Raw genomic sequence first — 19,458 nt, forward strand, 5'->3', positions numbered from 1 at the left:
AAGTTGACCCCTGTTCTTTAGCTGTTCCCTTCATCTGGCAACTTTGCACATGCGCACCCTGAGAACAGGCTCCAGCTGTTCGTCTGCTTCACTGATGTCTGACTCTGAAGGCAGCTGATAACTGGCATACGGCTCTGGCCCCCTCTCTACTTCCGACACAGAGCCCTCATCAGAGTCTTCCCCAGACTCCAGGACTGGCCCATGTTCCTCCCCAACCTCCTCACTGTCCAAATCTGTTGTCAGCTCTGCTGGTGGGCCACAACAGTCTGGGTTTTTTTAAATGAACAATTTATATATCCTTCTAGCAGTACATTCCAGTCATGGGTTCCATCCCAGCAAGTTTCTGTAATGGCAACAATATTGTACCTGCCCCTATGTCCTACCTAGGACTTTCAAGTTCTCCTTGTTTGTCCCCCAAACTCTCAGCATTGACTAGTAGGCATTTGAGCTCTTATCCTGCATTTGCTTCCTACGTCTTCTGTTTTATACCCAAGATCTTCCTTCTCACAGCTCCCTTCCTCATTGCCTGATTTGTTGCCTTGGGGTTTATGCTTGGGGTTTGGTCTTAAAAATTAGTCACCTCCCCTTCCATTTTTAGTAGAGGAGCAGGGGTGGATGGCTGGGACTGCTGAAGTGCCTGTGCCTCTAACTTCAGCTCCAGCACTATTCCTGAGGAGCGCTGCCTCAAGCCCCACACTGCAGTCAGCTTCCATAAAGCAAGGCTCCAGTAATCCCCACTTCCCTGTACTCTGCAGCGCCTCCTAGGCCCCCAGATGGCTTTACCCATCTTCTATCCACTGCTGAGGAGGCAGTCCTGACCTGACCCTATCTGAGGCAGCTGCTAGCCATGCCAGACCTTCTTTCCAAGGCCCGCTTATGCCATCCTCCAAATCGCATCTGAAACGCTTGAGAGAACGGTGCTGCGTAGGGCACTCAAAAGGACAGAGATGGGGAGATATGTGGGTGAGGATAATTGAAGAAGAGGCAGAAATTCCTACTTATTGACTGGTCGCATAGAATTTTGGACTTGATAAATGGAAGAATAGTGATTCTAAAGTTGGGATCACATAATGTGAAAATGTTTTGTTTGCAATTTGCAAACAGAATAGCAATAAGAGCTATTACAGTAAGTTGCCATTTGAAGTTTTCAAGAGCAACATGACTAAAAGCTTCGGCTTCAGCTGCATTTTATTTTTTATTTTTATTTATTTTGTCTTATCTTGGGACCAGTGTGTGTCATCAAGAAATATGAGTATCCTGAAAGATGTCCTTTTGTGACAAGCATGGGAACTTTATTTTCCTTACTGAAGGTCATCTGCATTCAGCAGCATTTCTACTATAGTGGTGCGTCACTCGAAGGCTGCATGGTAATGAAATACTGATGCTATGGGCCAAAACTCTGTTGGTCTGTGAGCAAAAAAGGGATGACTGGTAGACAAGATACACCAACAAAATTACAGCTGCAGCAGCTCTGAAACATGATGTTGAGCCTACAAGACTCTGTGCTTTTTGAAATTAACATTAAATCCCTACTAAAGTTATGGAACAGCAGCTGTAAGTATATTGCTTTGGATGAGGCATCCACATCATGAGAGTTACCTGCATGCTAATTTTTGAATGTTAAGTTGTGGAAATGGGAGATACAGTCAATTGCAGCATATTATTCTTCTTTTTTTAAAAAAAATAACCCTGCAATTTATGTATATATTTCTGTGTTTTAAAAAATGTAGCAGTTTCTTTTAAAGGGAAGTGACAGTTTAAATCCCAGGCTCTGCAGGGTTCTGCGTCTTGTCTAATGCTATTCCATAGTTCAATTCAGGACAAAATATGCTTTGAAGCAAAATCAGCTGTACTGTTTTTATATGTTAAAATGTGTGCATAATTATATAATTGATGTTTATGTTTTCCAAAGAATAGTTCTATCCCAATTCTTGGGATGCATTTGTCTAAATCAAGTAATGGAAGGGGAGAAAAACCCCTCTTGATCTTAAAAACCCCTCTTGACCTCATGGCTTTGAGGAGCATAGATACTCTAGATAAAAATTGGAACTCCAGAAGAGAAAGTGGAATGTACCAACCTTTCTAGTTAGCATCTAAATAGATTTACATTCACTAAACCAAAATAGTCTTAGACAAAAAAGCAGTGCTGTCAGAACTCGAGGTTTTGATTTTCTGATTTGCCTCTTAAGTTCCTCATGACTCCCTTGAGTGGTTTCAACCTATCGTTTGAGAACCCCTGTTCTAATTTTATGCTAAATGCTCTTCATATCACAAATTCAGTTCATTCAATTTTTGAATCTAATGTTTAATATTGATGATATAACTTTTAGATATATTTTAGATTGCCAGCTGGTGGGAAAGCTATTTATAATGGCCTTTTGTTAAAAGTAATTTTTAAGAAGTAATACAAACTTTTCCATGTAAACCCACAATTCTTTACCATGTATGACTTACGGTTGGGATGGAACAAAGGCCAAGGGTATGGGTTTCTCCACGCGGTGACTAGTTTTTTGATATAATCCAAAATCAGAGTTACAACCATGCACTATCCTTTTTTGCATAGAGTTGTGATTAATAGGAGCACTAGCAATTTAACATTTAGTATTTAGGATAAGAATATTTAGCAATCCTTAATATAAAATTGGTCTCAAGGATGTTTGGATAGTTAATAGTTGGGTCTGCAGTTAAAAAGAATTAATTGCTGTTTTCTCAAAAAGACAGACATTTGTACAGTTTTCCTGCCAGAGATAGATTAATGAACACCTTGCATTATTGAATTCTAAGCTACTAATTTTAAATTAAAAAACAACAACCGTTGACCATTGGTTATGCATTTAACTTAAAAGTGTATACATTAGACAAGGGTGTTTTTCCCCTGTAATCTATCTACCATAAAATATTAGTTTTGTCTTGTTATTGGAGAACTATAACTATAAGCAGTCATACTATTTATTGAAGCTTTGTTTGCTAAGAAACAGCACTGATCAGTGTGGTACGAAATGAGACATTGTTTAATTTTAACTTGTATACCTTTACGACTTTATCATCTTAGTCTTTCCAGAATTTCTCAGGAATTTTTGTTATATTGTAAATGTAAAGGCGCTATAGAAATTTGTACAGATTCTATAATTATCTATGCTGAAATGACTGAAGGTATAAACTCAGGAGCATTGTTCCATCACTTTAAAAAAAAAGTTTGCTTAGCTGGCAGAACTTTGTGGCCAGGCTAGGCTGGGGTTTGATTGTAGTTGCACTTTTTTTTCTCACTTATAACAATAGGGTGGTATTCATAAGGCCTAGATTCAGGATGCTGCGTCTCTGCCAGCAATTCTTTTTGCATCGGGAACATTCTGTTAAACAAGCTGAGTATTGCGGCTATTTAGCAGTTAAGCTAGCCCTTTATTTCATTCATAAAATTGGAAGAGGGTGGCATCTTACTAATTTTTATTGTAACGTTATCAAAAATGAAATATTGGTGAGAATTTTTGTACCAGCCTTTGCTTGATGTTGATGTCAATCATATATCAGCATTAAATTGGTGCATCCTGGGCTTGATTCATTGCTGACTCCTGGGAATAATGTGATACTGCACTTGTGCAAAACAGGATGAGGCCAGGCTGAAAAGTCAGCATCTGTTAAGCCCAAGAAAACCTGAGATTTGCACTGGATAATCAGAATAATAATTATCAGATAGTGGAATAGGAGAGAGAAAGCAAATGGATCGTCCAAGCAACATTAACAAGTCAGGAAATGGACAGAAAAACACTAAGGCAGGCATGCTTTTTGTTGTGAACAGTAGGCCAATCTAGGAAAATTTTCTATAGTCCTCATAACAGCATCCATTTGGCAGCTCCCTAGATTTCTCAACCAAATTTCAGGACATGGCATCTGCCAGCTTTTCCAGGCAACCAGTTATAAAACTACGAGGCCCTTAAGAGGCTACCTTCTGCTTTCCCCTCCAGATACTGGATGTTTTAAAACATCTGTAAGGATCATGTGAATTAATACTGCCTTTATATTTGCTGCACAGCAATATCTCTACCTATGGGAAACTCAAACTATTTGAAGAAGGAATTAATCAATCAATCTGGAAGTTGAATTTAGGGCTATAGAAGGGGAAGGGATTTATATTCCACTTTTTCATTCAGGGGTGGTTCCCATTTTTTTTGCCTACAACAACAATCCTTTGAGGTAGGTTGGGCTGAGAGGATGTGACGGGCCCAAAATCATCCATTGAGCATCTGTGGCTGATTTATGCATCCATGCCCAGGGAAGCATAATCTTTGGTGAAACAATTGTTCTCTGTTGTATTAAAGAACACCAATGCAAAACCGTGTGCTATTATCCCATATGTATAATACTGAGAGTCCATGAAGAATAGTGACATATCATTTTCTTGTGATTCTTTTATTCATTTAGAACAAAACAAATGATATTGATCTTTCTAAAAAAATTACTAATGCTTTTATTCTGTTTTTTTATTTAATTCTTTCTTCATTCTTAGACCAGCTACAGAAAAAATTCAAAACTTTATATCCAGGGTTCTCAGGTGATCATGTTTCTAGGCACATACCAGATTAGCCACAGCAATGTTACATCACACCCTTGAAAAATTACATTAATTATAAACGTATGTGATGAATGCGCATCAACCAGAACAATACATGAAATAATGAAGTATGTTCTTCCAGAATTGTGTAACATACAGAAATTTATTTTCATAAGTAAATATTCCTGTAGAATATAATAATGGTATCTGGTGAATATATATTGCATAGGCTGAAGATACAAGACTGACTGTAAATTTTAACTCTGTGAAGGCAAATAATACCAAATTCAAGTTCTTCTGCTAGTATTTCATGAAAGTTATTACCACTAATTTTCATCTTAAAATAATAATGCATGAAGTGATCTTACAAAATAAATAGACAAGAGATATAAATTGCAATAACAAGAATACCTTGAAGATTTATCTAAAAATTTATTGTTGCTTCCAATGAGCTGTTCATTTGTTGAATTTGACCTTTATTGAAACAAATAAGGCTTTTTCCTCTTTTATCCCCCTTCCCTTTCTTTTTACATATTCCCTTTCTGTCAGTTTTGTTTTAATTTGTGCTTGTTTATGTATTTATATAAGAAAATTATTTATAGAAAGAGATTGGGTCAATTAATTAGGAAGTAGGATGCCTTATTTTTCAGTTAATTTATTTTAACATATCTGTTAACTCAATGAATACTGTATTTTTCAGACTATAAGAGGCATCCAAATTTACAGGAGGAAAACAAAAAAAATATAGTTTTTGGCCTCCGTGTGTCACATCCCCCCCCCCCGGGCCCCAGAAGCACTCTGCAGGCCAAAAACAAGTGTTTTGGCAAAAACAGGACCATTTTTGGCAAAAACGGACTGTGTGGAACACTGCAGAGTGCTTCTGGTGGCCAGAGAGGGCAAAAACATGTTTGAGAGGCCAAAAATGCCTGTATTCGGTCTATAAGATGCACCTAAATTTCCCCCCACTTTTAGGGGGGAAGATGCGTCTTATACTCTGAAAAATACGGTACTTTTTTTGGTCTTTCGCTATTTACACACACACACACACACACACACACACACACACACCTATATTTACCATTAGGCTGCTGTATTGGATAGGGGGGGAGAATCCCAAGAATGGTTTTACTTGCTTTGTGGGTTGATTATAGCGATAAGGAAAAAAACATTCTGTGCACAAAGGATTTTGAACATGGTACAAACTAGTTGTAGCTGGTCCAGGTCTACATCAGATATTAATGTTGTTCCAGTTGTATCTGAAAGTGACAGACAGCAAGAAAAGCCAAAGACACCACTGGGACCATCAGCTAAGGGGAGCTAAGAAAGGGAGACATTGGAAAGATGGGTCTATCAATTCCCATGCCATATGAAGGAGAAGGGGATGGTATGCCAGTCCTTCCCTATGCTCTCCATAAGCTAGAATCAAAATGTTCTATATTTGGTTCTGCTGAACTGCAGCTTTTCTTGGGATGGTTCAGCAGAACTCCCAAGCACAATTATCTTCATTTCAGGTTCATATCCAAATATACTTCCACTCAAAGTTAATGAGGTGAAAATTGGGCTTGGCACAGAGTAGTTCTTTCTCTCCTATGTCTTTTTTTAATAACTCAGAATCATCTTCCTACGTCACCCTTGATGAGGCTTCTTCACTAAGTGTCCTTGCTAATTGCCATACTTTAGGCAGTTAAAGAACATTTAAGATTGGGCTTTCAGTCAATCAGAATAGAGTTGGAAGGGACCTTGGAGGTCTTCTAGTTCAACCCTCGGCTCAAGCAGGAGATCCTATACCATTTCAGACAAGAGACTATCCTGTCTCTTTTTAAAAACCTCCAGTGATGTTGGACCCACAGTTTCTGGAGGCAAACTGGTTAATAGTCCTCACTGTTAGAAAGTTTTGCCTTAATACCAGGTTGCTTTTCTCCTTGATTAGTTTCCATCCACTGTTTCTTGTCTTCTGGTGCTTTGGAAAATAGGTACGTGCGCGCGTGCACACACACACACACACACACACACACACACACACTTTGTGGCAGTTTCCCTGTGTAGAATGCACCCTTATCCCCTTATTGCCGGTTATCTGAATCATGCATCTTCTTCAAATATATCAAGTGATACCTTTTCTGAAACTTCTAAAAATATTTTTGACTGCACAATTTAATGATGCTTTCAAATGCCATTTGAATAGATTTGGTATATAGTATACTACATGACAGTTGGTCTCATTTTATCTTGAAATTTAGTTTGTTATAAGCTATTTTTGAAAATTAAAGAGATATTTTCTTACCTGATATTTTATGAATCCCTAAAACCATATAGAAACGTTGACACCTGAATATCCTTTTATGAGCAATAAAGTTTTAGTTCCTTTGCATGCATTGCCTTTACTCTACATTGCAATCAACATATAATCAATCATTAATAGGCTTCATGGCTCCAAATTTATGCTTGCTGTTCATGCAGATACACAGTTTATTTTCTGCTTGTTTAAAGTGTTAGTGTAACAACTCCCTCAATGCTAAGGGTGTTGCCACACCAGATGACCACTCTGTTGGCTCCTGTTCCCAACCGTGAAGTAATCTTGTATTGTTTCCAAGTTGATTATTTTATTTCTAAAATTGCTCTTTTGCTTTACTGGAAGGAACTTCTCAGAAGTGTTGGTGCATTTTCCACCTGCCCTTTCACATTCGGCACAACTACAGAAAGAAAACTTAGCTTTCTCTTTAAGGAATTGGTTTGCAACAGAAATTTCACCACATGACACCGACTGATAAGCCTTTTTATAGCAGGCCAGCCATATACAGGGACTTCTCATTTTATAACCATTTGCTCAGCGACTGTTTGATGTTATAGCAGAGCTGAACAGATTGTACTTACCCCTGCACCAAAAATTACAGCAACAGCAGCACCTACATGGTCAGGTGCTTAGTAGCCCACCTGCACTTGGGATCTCAGAGGACATAGAGATTGGGCAACTCCCCCTTCTCTCATCTGACCTTTTGTCTTCTTGCTCCCACTGCTGACCAAGCACACCTGGCTCGGCCCTTCTGCAAAGCTGAGGTCACCCTGCCCTTAAGCAAATTGGCCCCCCCCATAAGGTTTTGGAAGGCTTCTGGGGTGGAGTGGAGGGTCTTCAGGACAATTGGGAGTGGAGCCACTAAGCCAGGCTGCGGCTCCTTGGGTAGCATGCAAAAAAACAAACAAACCACCAGATGCTAACTTTGGGAGGGTGCAGAAAGTAGCTATATAAGTGTCCTGTCCTAGGAGAAGCACACACAGAGGTAGTTAACAAAACTTGAATGGTAAAATAAATGAGCAGCAAGAAAAACGTCAGTGCAAACACACAGGCTCACCGGTGGAGAAACAAGTCTTCCAAAGTTAGCCCGTTTCCTTTAAAAAGTTCCAATCCAAAACCCTGGACAGAAAAATGGTCCGGCTACATCCAAGAGTCAAAACTTTGTAGAAGGTTTATCAGCCAGTCCAGATCCATAATCAAGGTCAGGAGGCTTGCAGGTGCAATGAAGGTGCATGGAATAGGAGTTTAGGGACGGTTATTGACAAAGCAGAGGCTCTTTAACTGAAGCAAGCTCCAATGTACTTATCATTTGGAAGGGTGAGGTTCACAGAGCTCCTTTGTTACTTATCCACTCAGCGTGGCAAGTCCTCGCGCTGGGAAGGGATGACAGATCAATTTCTTCATTTTTAGATGATTACTGGACAGCCTACTGCCTCTGCCAGCACCTGCTCATACAGTAGTTCATCCAGTAATTCTGGAAGTGACTACTCATTGTTGGTCCCTTCCTCTGAATGTCAGTAGGGGGCAGGATGGCCAGAAGGGTAGAGTTGGAGGAGAACTGATGGTTGGGAGAATGGAAGAGAGGCAGTCCCTTACCTAAGAAGAACTGAGGCTTGGGAGGGAATGGCTTGGGTTGAGTTGGGTCCTCAGCTAATGATTGGTGGGTTTCAGTTAACAATAGCAATGGCATTGTGTTTTATAACCGCATCACTTAGTGACAGAAATGTAGTCCCCATTGCTATTGTAACCCAATTGTCTATATGTATTGCCTGTTGTTGAATATAGAAATCAAAACCAGTAAATACGTGTCATTCTTGGGATTAAAATTCTAGGCCGCCGCCTTCTTAGTCTTGAGAATAAGAGATACTTGTTCAGTATTTATATATTGTTTCTACTTGACTTAAGAATCAGTGGTTCCCAGTTTCTCTGTTTCCATTTTTACGCCATTTCACAAAGATAACATTGCTCTATTTAGACAGCAGGAATAGTTCACTGTAGATTTAAATTTTTTTTGATAATGTTTAATTTAATCACGGGATTTGGATCCCAATTTTAATAGAGTTGTTGAACAAATTAAAATTTTATATATTATACTGCTAGTCAGTTCTCACAAAACAATGAGGAAATGCAGCCTGCCCAGCCCTTAAAATAGCAGCAAACATCCTAACCCATTGCCAGCCACCATCGCCACCACTGCCATTGCTGTCGTAATATCTACAAATATCTTGTTTGAAAGTAAAACAATTGCAGGAATTTATTGAGTTGTAGCATTGTTCTTTCTAATAAACATCATTATCAGATCTCTTTTAGACTTGCTATTTGACTGTTTCCTAAGTTTTTGAAGAAAACACTATTCATAACATGTCCAAAGTCAAAATTGAACGAAATGCACTATGGCTTAGTATAATGTATGAAGCTATTCTCAAAACCATTCTTTGATGAATAGCTGGAAAATAATCTGTGGAGTACACTAAATTTTTATTGAACTGTATTGCATATTAAATATTATATAACATATGGTTTAGAGTTCAAAACAATGTACACCGAATTGCAGATATATTAAATAATTGTGTCTACATATAACTAAACTGCCTGATTGTACTGTGGTTACACAAGCAGGCTGTAAATTAGAATTGCAAATGTAAAAAGCATAAAAGAAGTTAGGTATTAAAAAAAGATATTTATATCAAAACATCTTCCTCTTGTGCTCAGGTTATTTAAGAGTGTCTTATCAAATTCTGAATAGAGAAAGAAATATGATTATAGTAAAATATGCTAGTCTTATGGTAAATCAAGGAGGGGGGGACTTTAAAGTCTATGAAAGCTATAGACAGAGAAAAGATAGAAGAAAAATGATTGGGCCTATGTGATAATCTCTCATAATGGCTTTTTAGATTTTTTAAAAAATAATGTTTTTCAGAATTATTGGTTACTGTTACTGTTTTTGCCATTCTGGCCTTTACAAAATGCTGGATTTTGTGATAATGATGTTCGTTGTTTTCTACTGGTAGTGTAATTTTGGCAAAAGATAGTGAACCCCCAAAGGCCAAGTTTGTATGCTGTCTAAAATGCATACATAATCTATTTCTGTTTTAACTCAGCAATGTATATGTAGAAAATTTTATGTCTATTGTGCTTTTCCATTTCCTGCCCTATATATTATATGCCCTTTAAAAAGTGTAAGCATTTCTTTCAACAAAACTAAGTATATTTACTCACATCTTGACTTTGTTTCATTCTTGGTCTCCTTGAGGTGTTTTTTTTTTAACACAATGAAAAGGCAGAATCATGCCTTTAGGAATACTGCTTGTTCCTTAGTCATTGTTACAATGCCAAAACAAAAATAAAATAAGCTGGATGTCTTCTTTTCCTAGTTCTTTATGCATTCATATAGACATATATACAATGTATAATATATATTTTATGTGCATGCATTTGTGTAGATGTAAATATCTAGATATAAGTGATAGACAAATGATGTATAGTATACATTCACTATAATTGGTAAATGTCTACATTCTATTAATACATATACAGATTAATACTGGTATGATTCAATATAACAATATTTCAATTGTATTTTTCTGTGTTTGTTTTATAATTTATATTTTTATTTGTTATAATCCAGTTTGAGTATTGTCTGACCAAAAAGAAAGGATACAAATTTAAAAATAAATGACATAAAACCACGCGCGCGCGCACACACACACACACACACACACACACACACACACACACACACACACACACACATATATATATATATATATATATATATATATATATATATATATATATATATATATATATATAATTTGCGTTAAACATATCATCAACTGCCATTGCAGTCATTCTGTGCAAGTTATTTATTCTGGACGACCAGTATATGATTATTGAAGCAACACAGGTTCTTTTAACATAAATGCAATGCAAGTACCCCACCCGTAGGTGCTCCCCCTGCGCACATTGGCCTGCTTGTTTGAACTATCTTTGGTTTGCAGTTATTAAGTCTTCTCTATTCTTTAAAAAAAATTCAATACAGACCTGCCACAATTACTTGCAAAGCAATATTGGTAGAGCAGTATTTTTGACAGCAAAACAATTTCAGGCATAATTTATATTGGAAAGTCATGTCTAATTCAGCAATTTGTTACGATGGTGAATTGCAGTCATCGGTTATTGCAGCAGTCACCATTTTTATCCGGGTTGACCAAGTCCCCTTATTCATCTCTTCTTGGCTCTCATCAAATATATATCAAATAATGCGTATGTTGTCCTATGGAACAGCATCTTGAAAGTTTTGTGCAAAAGGAGTTGAAAATGTTTAGCTTGTTCTATTTGAAAAGGGGTTCCCCCCCCCATTGTAAGAAAGTCTTTTCAGTTTGAAATGAGTGGATCCATAGTTTCTGTTACTTCACTTATCAGTTGTCACTTATCTGTTCTATCAGAGATAGAAAAATTACACTTCCAGATTTTCTACCCTAATGTAATATGAATTTTCTTTAGATTATTGGAATCAAGACAGAAGAATCACATAATGCTGCAAAGGAGAAGCATTCACCACCACCATGGATAGGAGTAAAGAATGGGTTGAATGCTGACCCTGCCCCCCCCCTTTTAATATATTTTTTTATTTTTAAACAAACAAGAACAAACAAAAATGTAAAACACATACATCCTTCTTCCATTTCATATAGCGTGTGGTTTGGTTACAAGATTTTGTGTGTCTTTTCCGTGATCACCACTTGCAATTATATATCGAGTCACAAATTGTTCATTTGGTAAACATAGATACATTATTGTTATGTGTTCAATTTTTCAACTATAATTATTATTCCTTCATTTTAAACAAGGTATTCTAAATATTGAATCCATACATACAACATCATTTTGCATCAATAATTCAACTCCAATTATTCCTACATTTTAAACAGAATATTCTATATATTAAAAATCATACATCCATTACATTTCTAATCTGTTTAACAATGCTAGACCCTTATAATATTGCATGTATCATTCTATTATTCTTAAAATATAAAAAGTTCTCCCACTTTTCCCATTACCATGATTTTTTATCTTAACCATTCATAAAACAAATCCCAAACCTTGTAAAATTGTTCATCTTCTTGTTGTCAATTTACTCATTTCCGCACATTCCAAAAAATTTTGAATAATTTCCTCCTGCGTTGGTATTTTCTCATTTTTCCACTTTTTGCAAATACAATTCTAGCTGCTGTTAAAACATTTACAATCAAACATTTCAAATCTCTATTGTATATTTCTAGTATAATTCCCAATAAACAAATCTCTGGTTTTAAGTCTATATGTTTTTGTGTCATTTTCTCTAACCACTTGTGAATCTTAGTCCAATATCTTTTAGCTTCTGCGCAAGTTCACCACATATGGTAATATGAACCCGATGTCTGATGACATTTCCAACACTTTTCTGATTTATTCTTGAACATTCTGCTATTCTTGTCGGGGATAGATGCCACCTGTAAAACATCGTATACAAATTTTCTTTATATGCTGCTGACATTGTCATTTTATAATTTTGAGACCACAATTTCTGCCACATCTCTAATTCAATCCCATGCCCAAAATTTTCCCCCAAGCTATCATAGTTCCTTTAACTGGTTCTTCTTCTAACTTAACCTCTAGTAAGTGTCCATAAAGTTTTAAAATTACTTTTTCATCAGTACCTATCAAAATTTTATCCAACTCAGTTATTTTATCATAAAAACCTTCCTCTTTACGATCCTTGTCATATCTAAATTGTATTTGCACATATGAAAAACCAATTCATTTTTATATCTTCCTTTTCCAGTTCTTGCATAGATTTAAGTTCACCCTCTGCATTCAATATTTCACCATATCTGTTTGTTCCTTTTTGTATATTATTGCGTATGAAAAGGCTTACCTGGCCCCCTTTTTTTTCCTGTGGTATTCAGAGCATACAGGATTTCACCCGCAAAATCTAATGCAAACTGCTGAGTCACAGTAGGATAGTTCTTGGAACTTATAAGATGTAATAGAATCTTGATAGGGCTATAATAACAGAATCTTAAGTACCTGCCAGCGTTTCCCTCTGTGTTCTCTTATACCGTGTTTCCTTGAAAATAAGATAGGGTCTTATTTTCTTTTGACCCCCCCCCCCCAAAATAAGCGCTTGGTGTTATTTTCGGGGAGGTCTTATTATTTTTGAAGTGCAGGAGGCAGTGTTCACCTCAGGCTGCTGCTGTGTTGCATGTTGCTGGGCCTGCCACTCTTTTTGCGGCAGTCATTAGCATAACAGAAGGGGTGCGGTGGCTAGGGTTGTAGGAATGGCTGTTAGGTAAGGGTGTGTGGAGTTCATGGGGCATGTTCCCGCTCCCTTCCCCCCCCTCCATCCTCGCCTCCTCACTTCATATTGTTTGCGTGGCAAGCAACCAGAGGAAGTGGTGGGGACCGGCTGTGCATGTGTTTAATTTTTGGGGGGAGGGCTTATTTTAGCGCATGTGTTCAAAAGCCCGATCGGGCTTATTATCCAGGGAGGTCTTATTTTGGGGAAAACAGGGTATGATGTGTGATCAAGGGTGTGTGGGTATGTGCGTGCATGATATTTTGAATCTCTTCTACTTACCTCTTTCTCAAGATTTAGATTTCCTTTACTGTCTCTTATCTGTTAAGGGCTTTCATGGGTGGAACAGTATCTCAGGCTTGTTAAGTTTGTTTTTGTTTCTTTGTTTTGTCTTTTTTGAACAAAAGGTACTGGATGTTGACTAGGCAGCAGTGTTTTGATTTGGTATACTGTTCATGAGGACAAATATTTTGGGCTTGTGGAGTCTGCTTCTGGAAAATGAGGACTGGCTCACTCAGAGAGAAAATTATGCACATCAACAAAAGACTGACTCCTTTCAGTTTTTCAAGCTGTCATCAACTGTTGCTGAGAGTGAGATGGGTGGTCTCAACATTTAATAAACAGAAATAAATTTACTGATCCCTTTGATTTGTTGTACTGGAGAATTTGCCAAAGTTGAATTGCTCAATTCTGGGAACCAGGTGGCCATTTTGCTGGTATCTTGGCTGTTGGAGCTGGCAACATATAACATTAATTTTGCAGAGTCTGCAATTTGCTTCCAATTTAAGGTTCACCTGTAAAAGTTTCATGACCAGACTGTCCAATCACTTCTTAAAATCCTCCAATAATGGATTTTCCCAGAGGTGGAGGAAGAAGTATAGTTAGATAATCCTGAACATATCCTTGATAGTTTTTAAATCTTTTCTGCTTTTACCGTATGTATTGATAACACAATAAGTACTGGAAAAAGAGCACCAACTGCCTATGTTTATCCCTGGTATCTTTGGCTTAGTTGCATATGGCCCCAATATCTTTCAGTTATATTTCTCCTTCATTGAATACATTTTTCTTATGCTTCAATTGGAAACCAACTGAGAACTTTCTCCTCTCCTAGAGGTCTTCCTTAAATTCTAACCACCTAAAATATTTTGTTGTTTGTAAGAAATGCTGATACTCTTGATTTACTTCATTATTAATGATCCATCTTTCTCTTCCTCTAGCATCAGCACAAGCCAGAAGCATTACTAAGCACAGAATTTCTCCCACCATCAATTCTACTTGCGAAAAGAGAAGCGTCATCATGTCTAATATTACCATTGATCCAGATGTCAAACCTGGTGAATATGTCATCAAGAGCCTCTTTACTGAGTTTGCTATTCAAGCTGAAAAGAAAATTGAAGTTGTAATGGCTGAACCTTTGGTGAGTTCTTTTATGCAGCCTTCTTTCAGTTTATGTTTTTCTTAAATTATTTAATTAATTTGGAAAAAGAACAGTGAAAAGCTGCAATAAACAATGAAGAACTGGGAAATGTTAAATTTCCTCTCCTTTCTCATTCCATGTAGCTAATTGCTTGTAAGATCAGAGTTGCCAGGGGTATTAATATAAAACTACTTACTATAGCTTACTATAAGTTCTTTTACAAAGTGTAAATTTTAAAATAGAAGTGTATTAGCCAAATGCAAATTTATTTTGTATCTGATTAAAATCCCCTTTATTTTAGTAAAATTTGAGCTCTCTGTGTTAAAAAACATACTGCCAATAAACTTTATAAAATAACCATAATTGATTGACTGCTGTATTTCCTTGAGGTTTTCTTCTTTTCAAACAGTCAATTGGTAATTGACTGTTTCTCTGTTTCTGCTGATCCATGCTGTTAAAAGCCTCCTCCTATACAGGCCAAATAAATATTTTAGCCGAAAGTGAAATTTATGTAATAGTTTTTATTTGATAAAAAAATCAGCATTAGGGCTGTAACTGTAGACTTTGGAAAAAGGCAACAGTAAACCATGGTTGCCAAGGAAATTACATGAACATGCTCATACGATTACTAGGAGTCAAGTTCAACTCAAAGGATTCTTTATTTTGTATAACCTTTGAGTACTGCCTCCTCTTGTCTTTTCTTTTTTTATTTTTTTTTTCAATGGGGAGAACAGTCATAAAAGGAAATGCACTGGGAAGGCGAAAGAAGCAGAGATAGCAGCCAGTGTTTATCAGCAAAAAAAAAAAGGAAATCTTAGAGGAATCCTACTTAATTGATTAAGGAGGGAGAGAGTTGCAGGATAAGAAAAAGCAACTACTATACGAAGACAGTAGAGATGCTTGCTTATATGTCTTCTAGCTCTGCTTTGTTTTTGAAGCTCTCCATTCAATTTTATACCTGCAAATATATTTTTTTATTTGTTGTTTGTTTGTTTACCTTTCTACTGATTCACACAACAGTGTTGTCTAGATCAGGGGTTTTCAAACTTTTTTTCAGGTAGTGAAACCTCACATTACTGGGTATTATGTAGCTTACAATTGTTATCTTCCTAGAAATAATTTTTCAAACTTAGATGAAAAAAGGAGGGAATAGCAACAAAAGGTATTTTGATAATTGAGTCACATCAACTAAGATAATCAAGACACAAACCTAAGCTTAATGGTATGAACCAGTAAGAATATAATGCTAAGATATTAATGGCTACAATGAATTTTGAATTTCTCCCTTATTAATTAATTTTAAGTAATTTAGTTAAATATTTTATAAAGTTGCAGAATATACATATGAATGATTTTTGTTTTTAAGTGTTCTTGCCCCTAATTTGTGCATTGATACTTAATTAAGAATTGGAAGGATGGATACAAAAGAACAAGAATACTAAAGGAGACACCAGGACAGCAACAATCTTTTAAGAAAGTTTATTAACAGATTGTTCCTAAATTATGTTCACAGTGGGGGGCACCAGAGCAGTCTGCTGCAGTTAGCCTAAGTGTTAACAACAGTCCAGACATTGATTCATAAAGAAGTCATATTTGCATGTGTTGTAGCTTTTTACCTCGCTTCCACGTAACCTTTGAAATGTTCACCATGGTGCTGGATTGATTATTTCACTCCAAATTATATTACAATTAATATTTGTCATTACATTCAATTAAGAAGAATGAATTACAAATAAGTAAACAGGCACCTCAAAGAAGATTCTTACTGAAAGTAATCAACGCTGCCTGTTTGCTTACCATGTTAGGTCTGGAAAAAACATAAATTATGAAATGTATTAAGGTCAAGGCAAGGATTTTGTTGGAATTAAGTTGGAATTAAGATTGCCGGGAGAAATACCAACAATCTCCGATATGCAGATGATACCACTCTAATGGCAGAAAGTGAAGAGGGACTAAAGAGTCTCTTGATGCAGGTGAAGAAGAAGAGTGTAAAAGTTGGCTTGAAACTCAACATTAAGAAAAGTAAGATCATGGCATCTGGCCCTTTCAATTCCAGGCAAATAGATGGGAAAGAAATGGAGGTAGGGACAGGTTTTACTTTCCTGGGCTCTAAATCACCGCAGATGGGGACTGCAGCCAAGAAATTAAAAGATACTCCTGGGGAGGAAAGCTATGGTAAAACTAGACAACAAACTAAAAAGCAGATACATCACCCAGCCAACAAAAATGCTTATAGTCAAGGCTATGGTTTTCCCAGTTGTAATGTATGGCTGTGAAGGTTGGACCATAAGAAAGGCTGAGCGCCAAAGAATGGAGGCCTCTGAACTATGGTGCTGGAGAAGACTCCTGCGAGTCCCTTGGACTGCAAGGCGATCAAACTGGTCAGTCATAGAGGAGATCAACCGTGACTGCTTTTTAGAAGGCCAGATCCTGAAGAGGAAACTCAAATATTTTGGCCACCTCATGAGAAGGAAGGACTCACTGGAGAAGAGCCTAATGCTGGGAAAAACTGAGGTTAAAGAAGAAGAGGATGACAGAGAATGAGGTGGCTGGATGGAGTCACCGAAGTAGCAGGTGTGAGCTTAAATGGGGGGGATGGTAGAGGACAGGAAGGCCTGGAGGAACATTATCCATGGGGTCACAATGGATTGGACACAACTTCGCAACTAACAACAACAAGGATTTTGTCCATTGGAAGAGTAATGATTGAATAGTTGGGAGGACTATAAAAGAAACATAGAATTTGAGTTTGATCACACTAAGCTGCCTGTTTTAAAAGTTAATTCTAAATTAATGATTTAAAAAGTACCTGGTAGTGAGAATGCGGCTCTTCCAAAGGGCAGTGTGTCTAAAGAGGGCCCCCCAAAAAACATCAGTGTCAATTTAATTTAAAAAGGGGGGCTTTTGCACATACACATGCAAATCAGCCATTGAATCATCCAATCAAAATCATTCAAATCATATAGCTTTCATTATTCAATCTGACCATTTGATTTGATCAGATTCAAATTGTAATCCTGAATTGCAGTTTAACAAACCATAAATCTATCTAAATATTTCCAGTTCAAATGGAAATTTCTTATTTCTTAATAAGAAATCATTTGTCTTCTCAGATCCCTGCCTATATTTGAGGCCTTGGTTATGGGCAACATAAGTACATTTAAAAAAAAATATTAGAGAGGGCCTATAGGATTTTTGTGTGTGGTTAGTTTTAATATCTGTTCTAAATAAAATGGCTTTGTAACATCTAGAAGAAGCCTTACAAATGAAAAAGTAACTAATCATAGAATATAAACTAGAGTATTTTAGACCTACAGTTTTTCTCATTTTTGCCTATCTTGGTTACTGACAATTATAGGACTTTTTAAGAGAAATGATCTTTATCATCATGAAACAATTCTTGAAACAAGGAGACTTAATAACTGCCAGCTAGATATTCTTATCTCATTTAGTAAAGTATTAGAGAAGGGACAACACCTTAAATCCAGATATTTTTAGCTGACATGAATTAACTAGATTTAAATGTTGGCAGTCAAGGCTATGATTTAATAGACATACACTGTTAGTAATTGTTTCTTATAGGCTATGAGCAGCTTTTAGTAACATTGAATATGATATTGAATATAACATTAATACAGTATAGCTAGTTGGATCAGTTCTAAAGATTAGTTGAAGTTCAATTTTTTGCTTCAGCAAGAATTTTCTCACTATTTGTGAAAAAAGGCAAGAAGTCTAAAAGAGCTATTTGGTGTTTCATAGTAGCAGTGTACTATTTTTCTTACATATCATGTACATGCTAATTTTCATCTTTCCCACTCTGTTTTCCAGTCTTGGTTTTTTAGTGAATCATAATATTATTTTTTTAATCTGATTAGCACTGTTGCATTACAATATTCATTTGTTCTGAAATTTATTTGTACTCTTGGGATTAACTAAATTAATTTAATCACACATTGTTATTAAATATTCCCTTATACTATAAACTTTACTTTTTTGTTGAAATTTGGTATTATTATATTTATCATTTTATTTTTGACTTGCAAAATAAGATGGGTCTATGTATAAACATTCTTACCAACACCATTAAAGATTTCAGTTGTATGTAGTAAATGTATATCCATATAGCATAGAACTATATTTCAAAAATTAAATCTAGTTTGAATTATTTTATATTGGGTACACGTATAATACTTGTATTATATGTAATTCAATGCCTTATTCCTATTTTAGGAAAAACCCCTGTCTAGATCTCTTCAGAGAGGTGAAGATCTTCAGTTTGATCAGGTTGGTAAATTTTCTTTTCAAAACTTACAATCCTGTATTTGACAGTGTGTTTAAATAGCAGGTCATAGAAATCCACTATGTTCATTTCCTAGGGACTGTAAGTTGGTTGGCAGAATTTGTTGCACAAGTTGGTTAAAAGCAGGTTTCTGTGATATTTTATATTTGAAATATTTCAGAATTTTTACTTAGTTTAGAAGTCTTTAGTTGCACCAAAGAAGATAACAGTAGTGCTGAAATGTTTGTAGACCTTTTTGAATTTTCAGTATCTCTGCACAAGTATTACTTAAAATGCAATCTGTTCTCCGCACAAGTCCTTTAACTAGGTAAAGAGAACCCAAGTAAACACATGAGTCAAAAACATTTTACTGATTCGTTTATTTATTGGAGAAAATGATGAAGAGTACATATGCCTTCTTATATCTTCTTATATTTTTTATACCAACCTGGGATTCTATCACTGCCTAAATGTTAACTACCAATAGAATAACATGTTAATTTATAATTTAGAAGTTGTCAAACTGTAGATTGTGATTCTGCTGGGAGATAATTAGAATTCTTGAAAGATGCCA

The 19,458-nt window shown here is 36.2% G+C and overlaps 1 protein-coding gene across 10 annotated transcripts in view; it reads left to right on the plus strand.

Moving 5' to 3' along the window:
- Positions 1–19,458, plus strand: part of FRYL (FRY like transcription coactivator) — a 155,298-nt gene that overhangs the window by 42,493 nt on the left and 93,347 nt on the right. For all 10 annotated transcript variants that reach the window (XM_032224209.1, XM_032224207.1, XM_032224202.1 and 7 more), the window contains exons 2-3: positions 14,406–14,605; positions 18,836–18,889. In XM_032224209.1, coding sequence (XP_032080100.1) covers positions 14,486–14,605; positions 18,836–18,889 — 174 coding nt within the window. In that variant the 5' untranslated portion in view covers positions 14,406–14,485. The remainder of the gene's footprint in view (positions 1–14,405; positions 14,606–18,835; positions 18,890–19,458) is intronic.

This window comes from Thamnophis elegans, chromosome 9 (assembly GCF_009769535.1).
Source record: "Thamnophis elegans isolate rThaEle1 chromosome 9, rThaEle1.pri, whole genome shotgun sequence".
Classification (NCBI taxonomy): domain Eukaryota; kingdom Metazoa; phylum Chordata; class Lepidosauria; order Squamata; family Colubridae; genus Thamnophis; species Thamnophis elegans.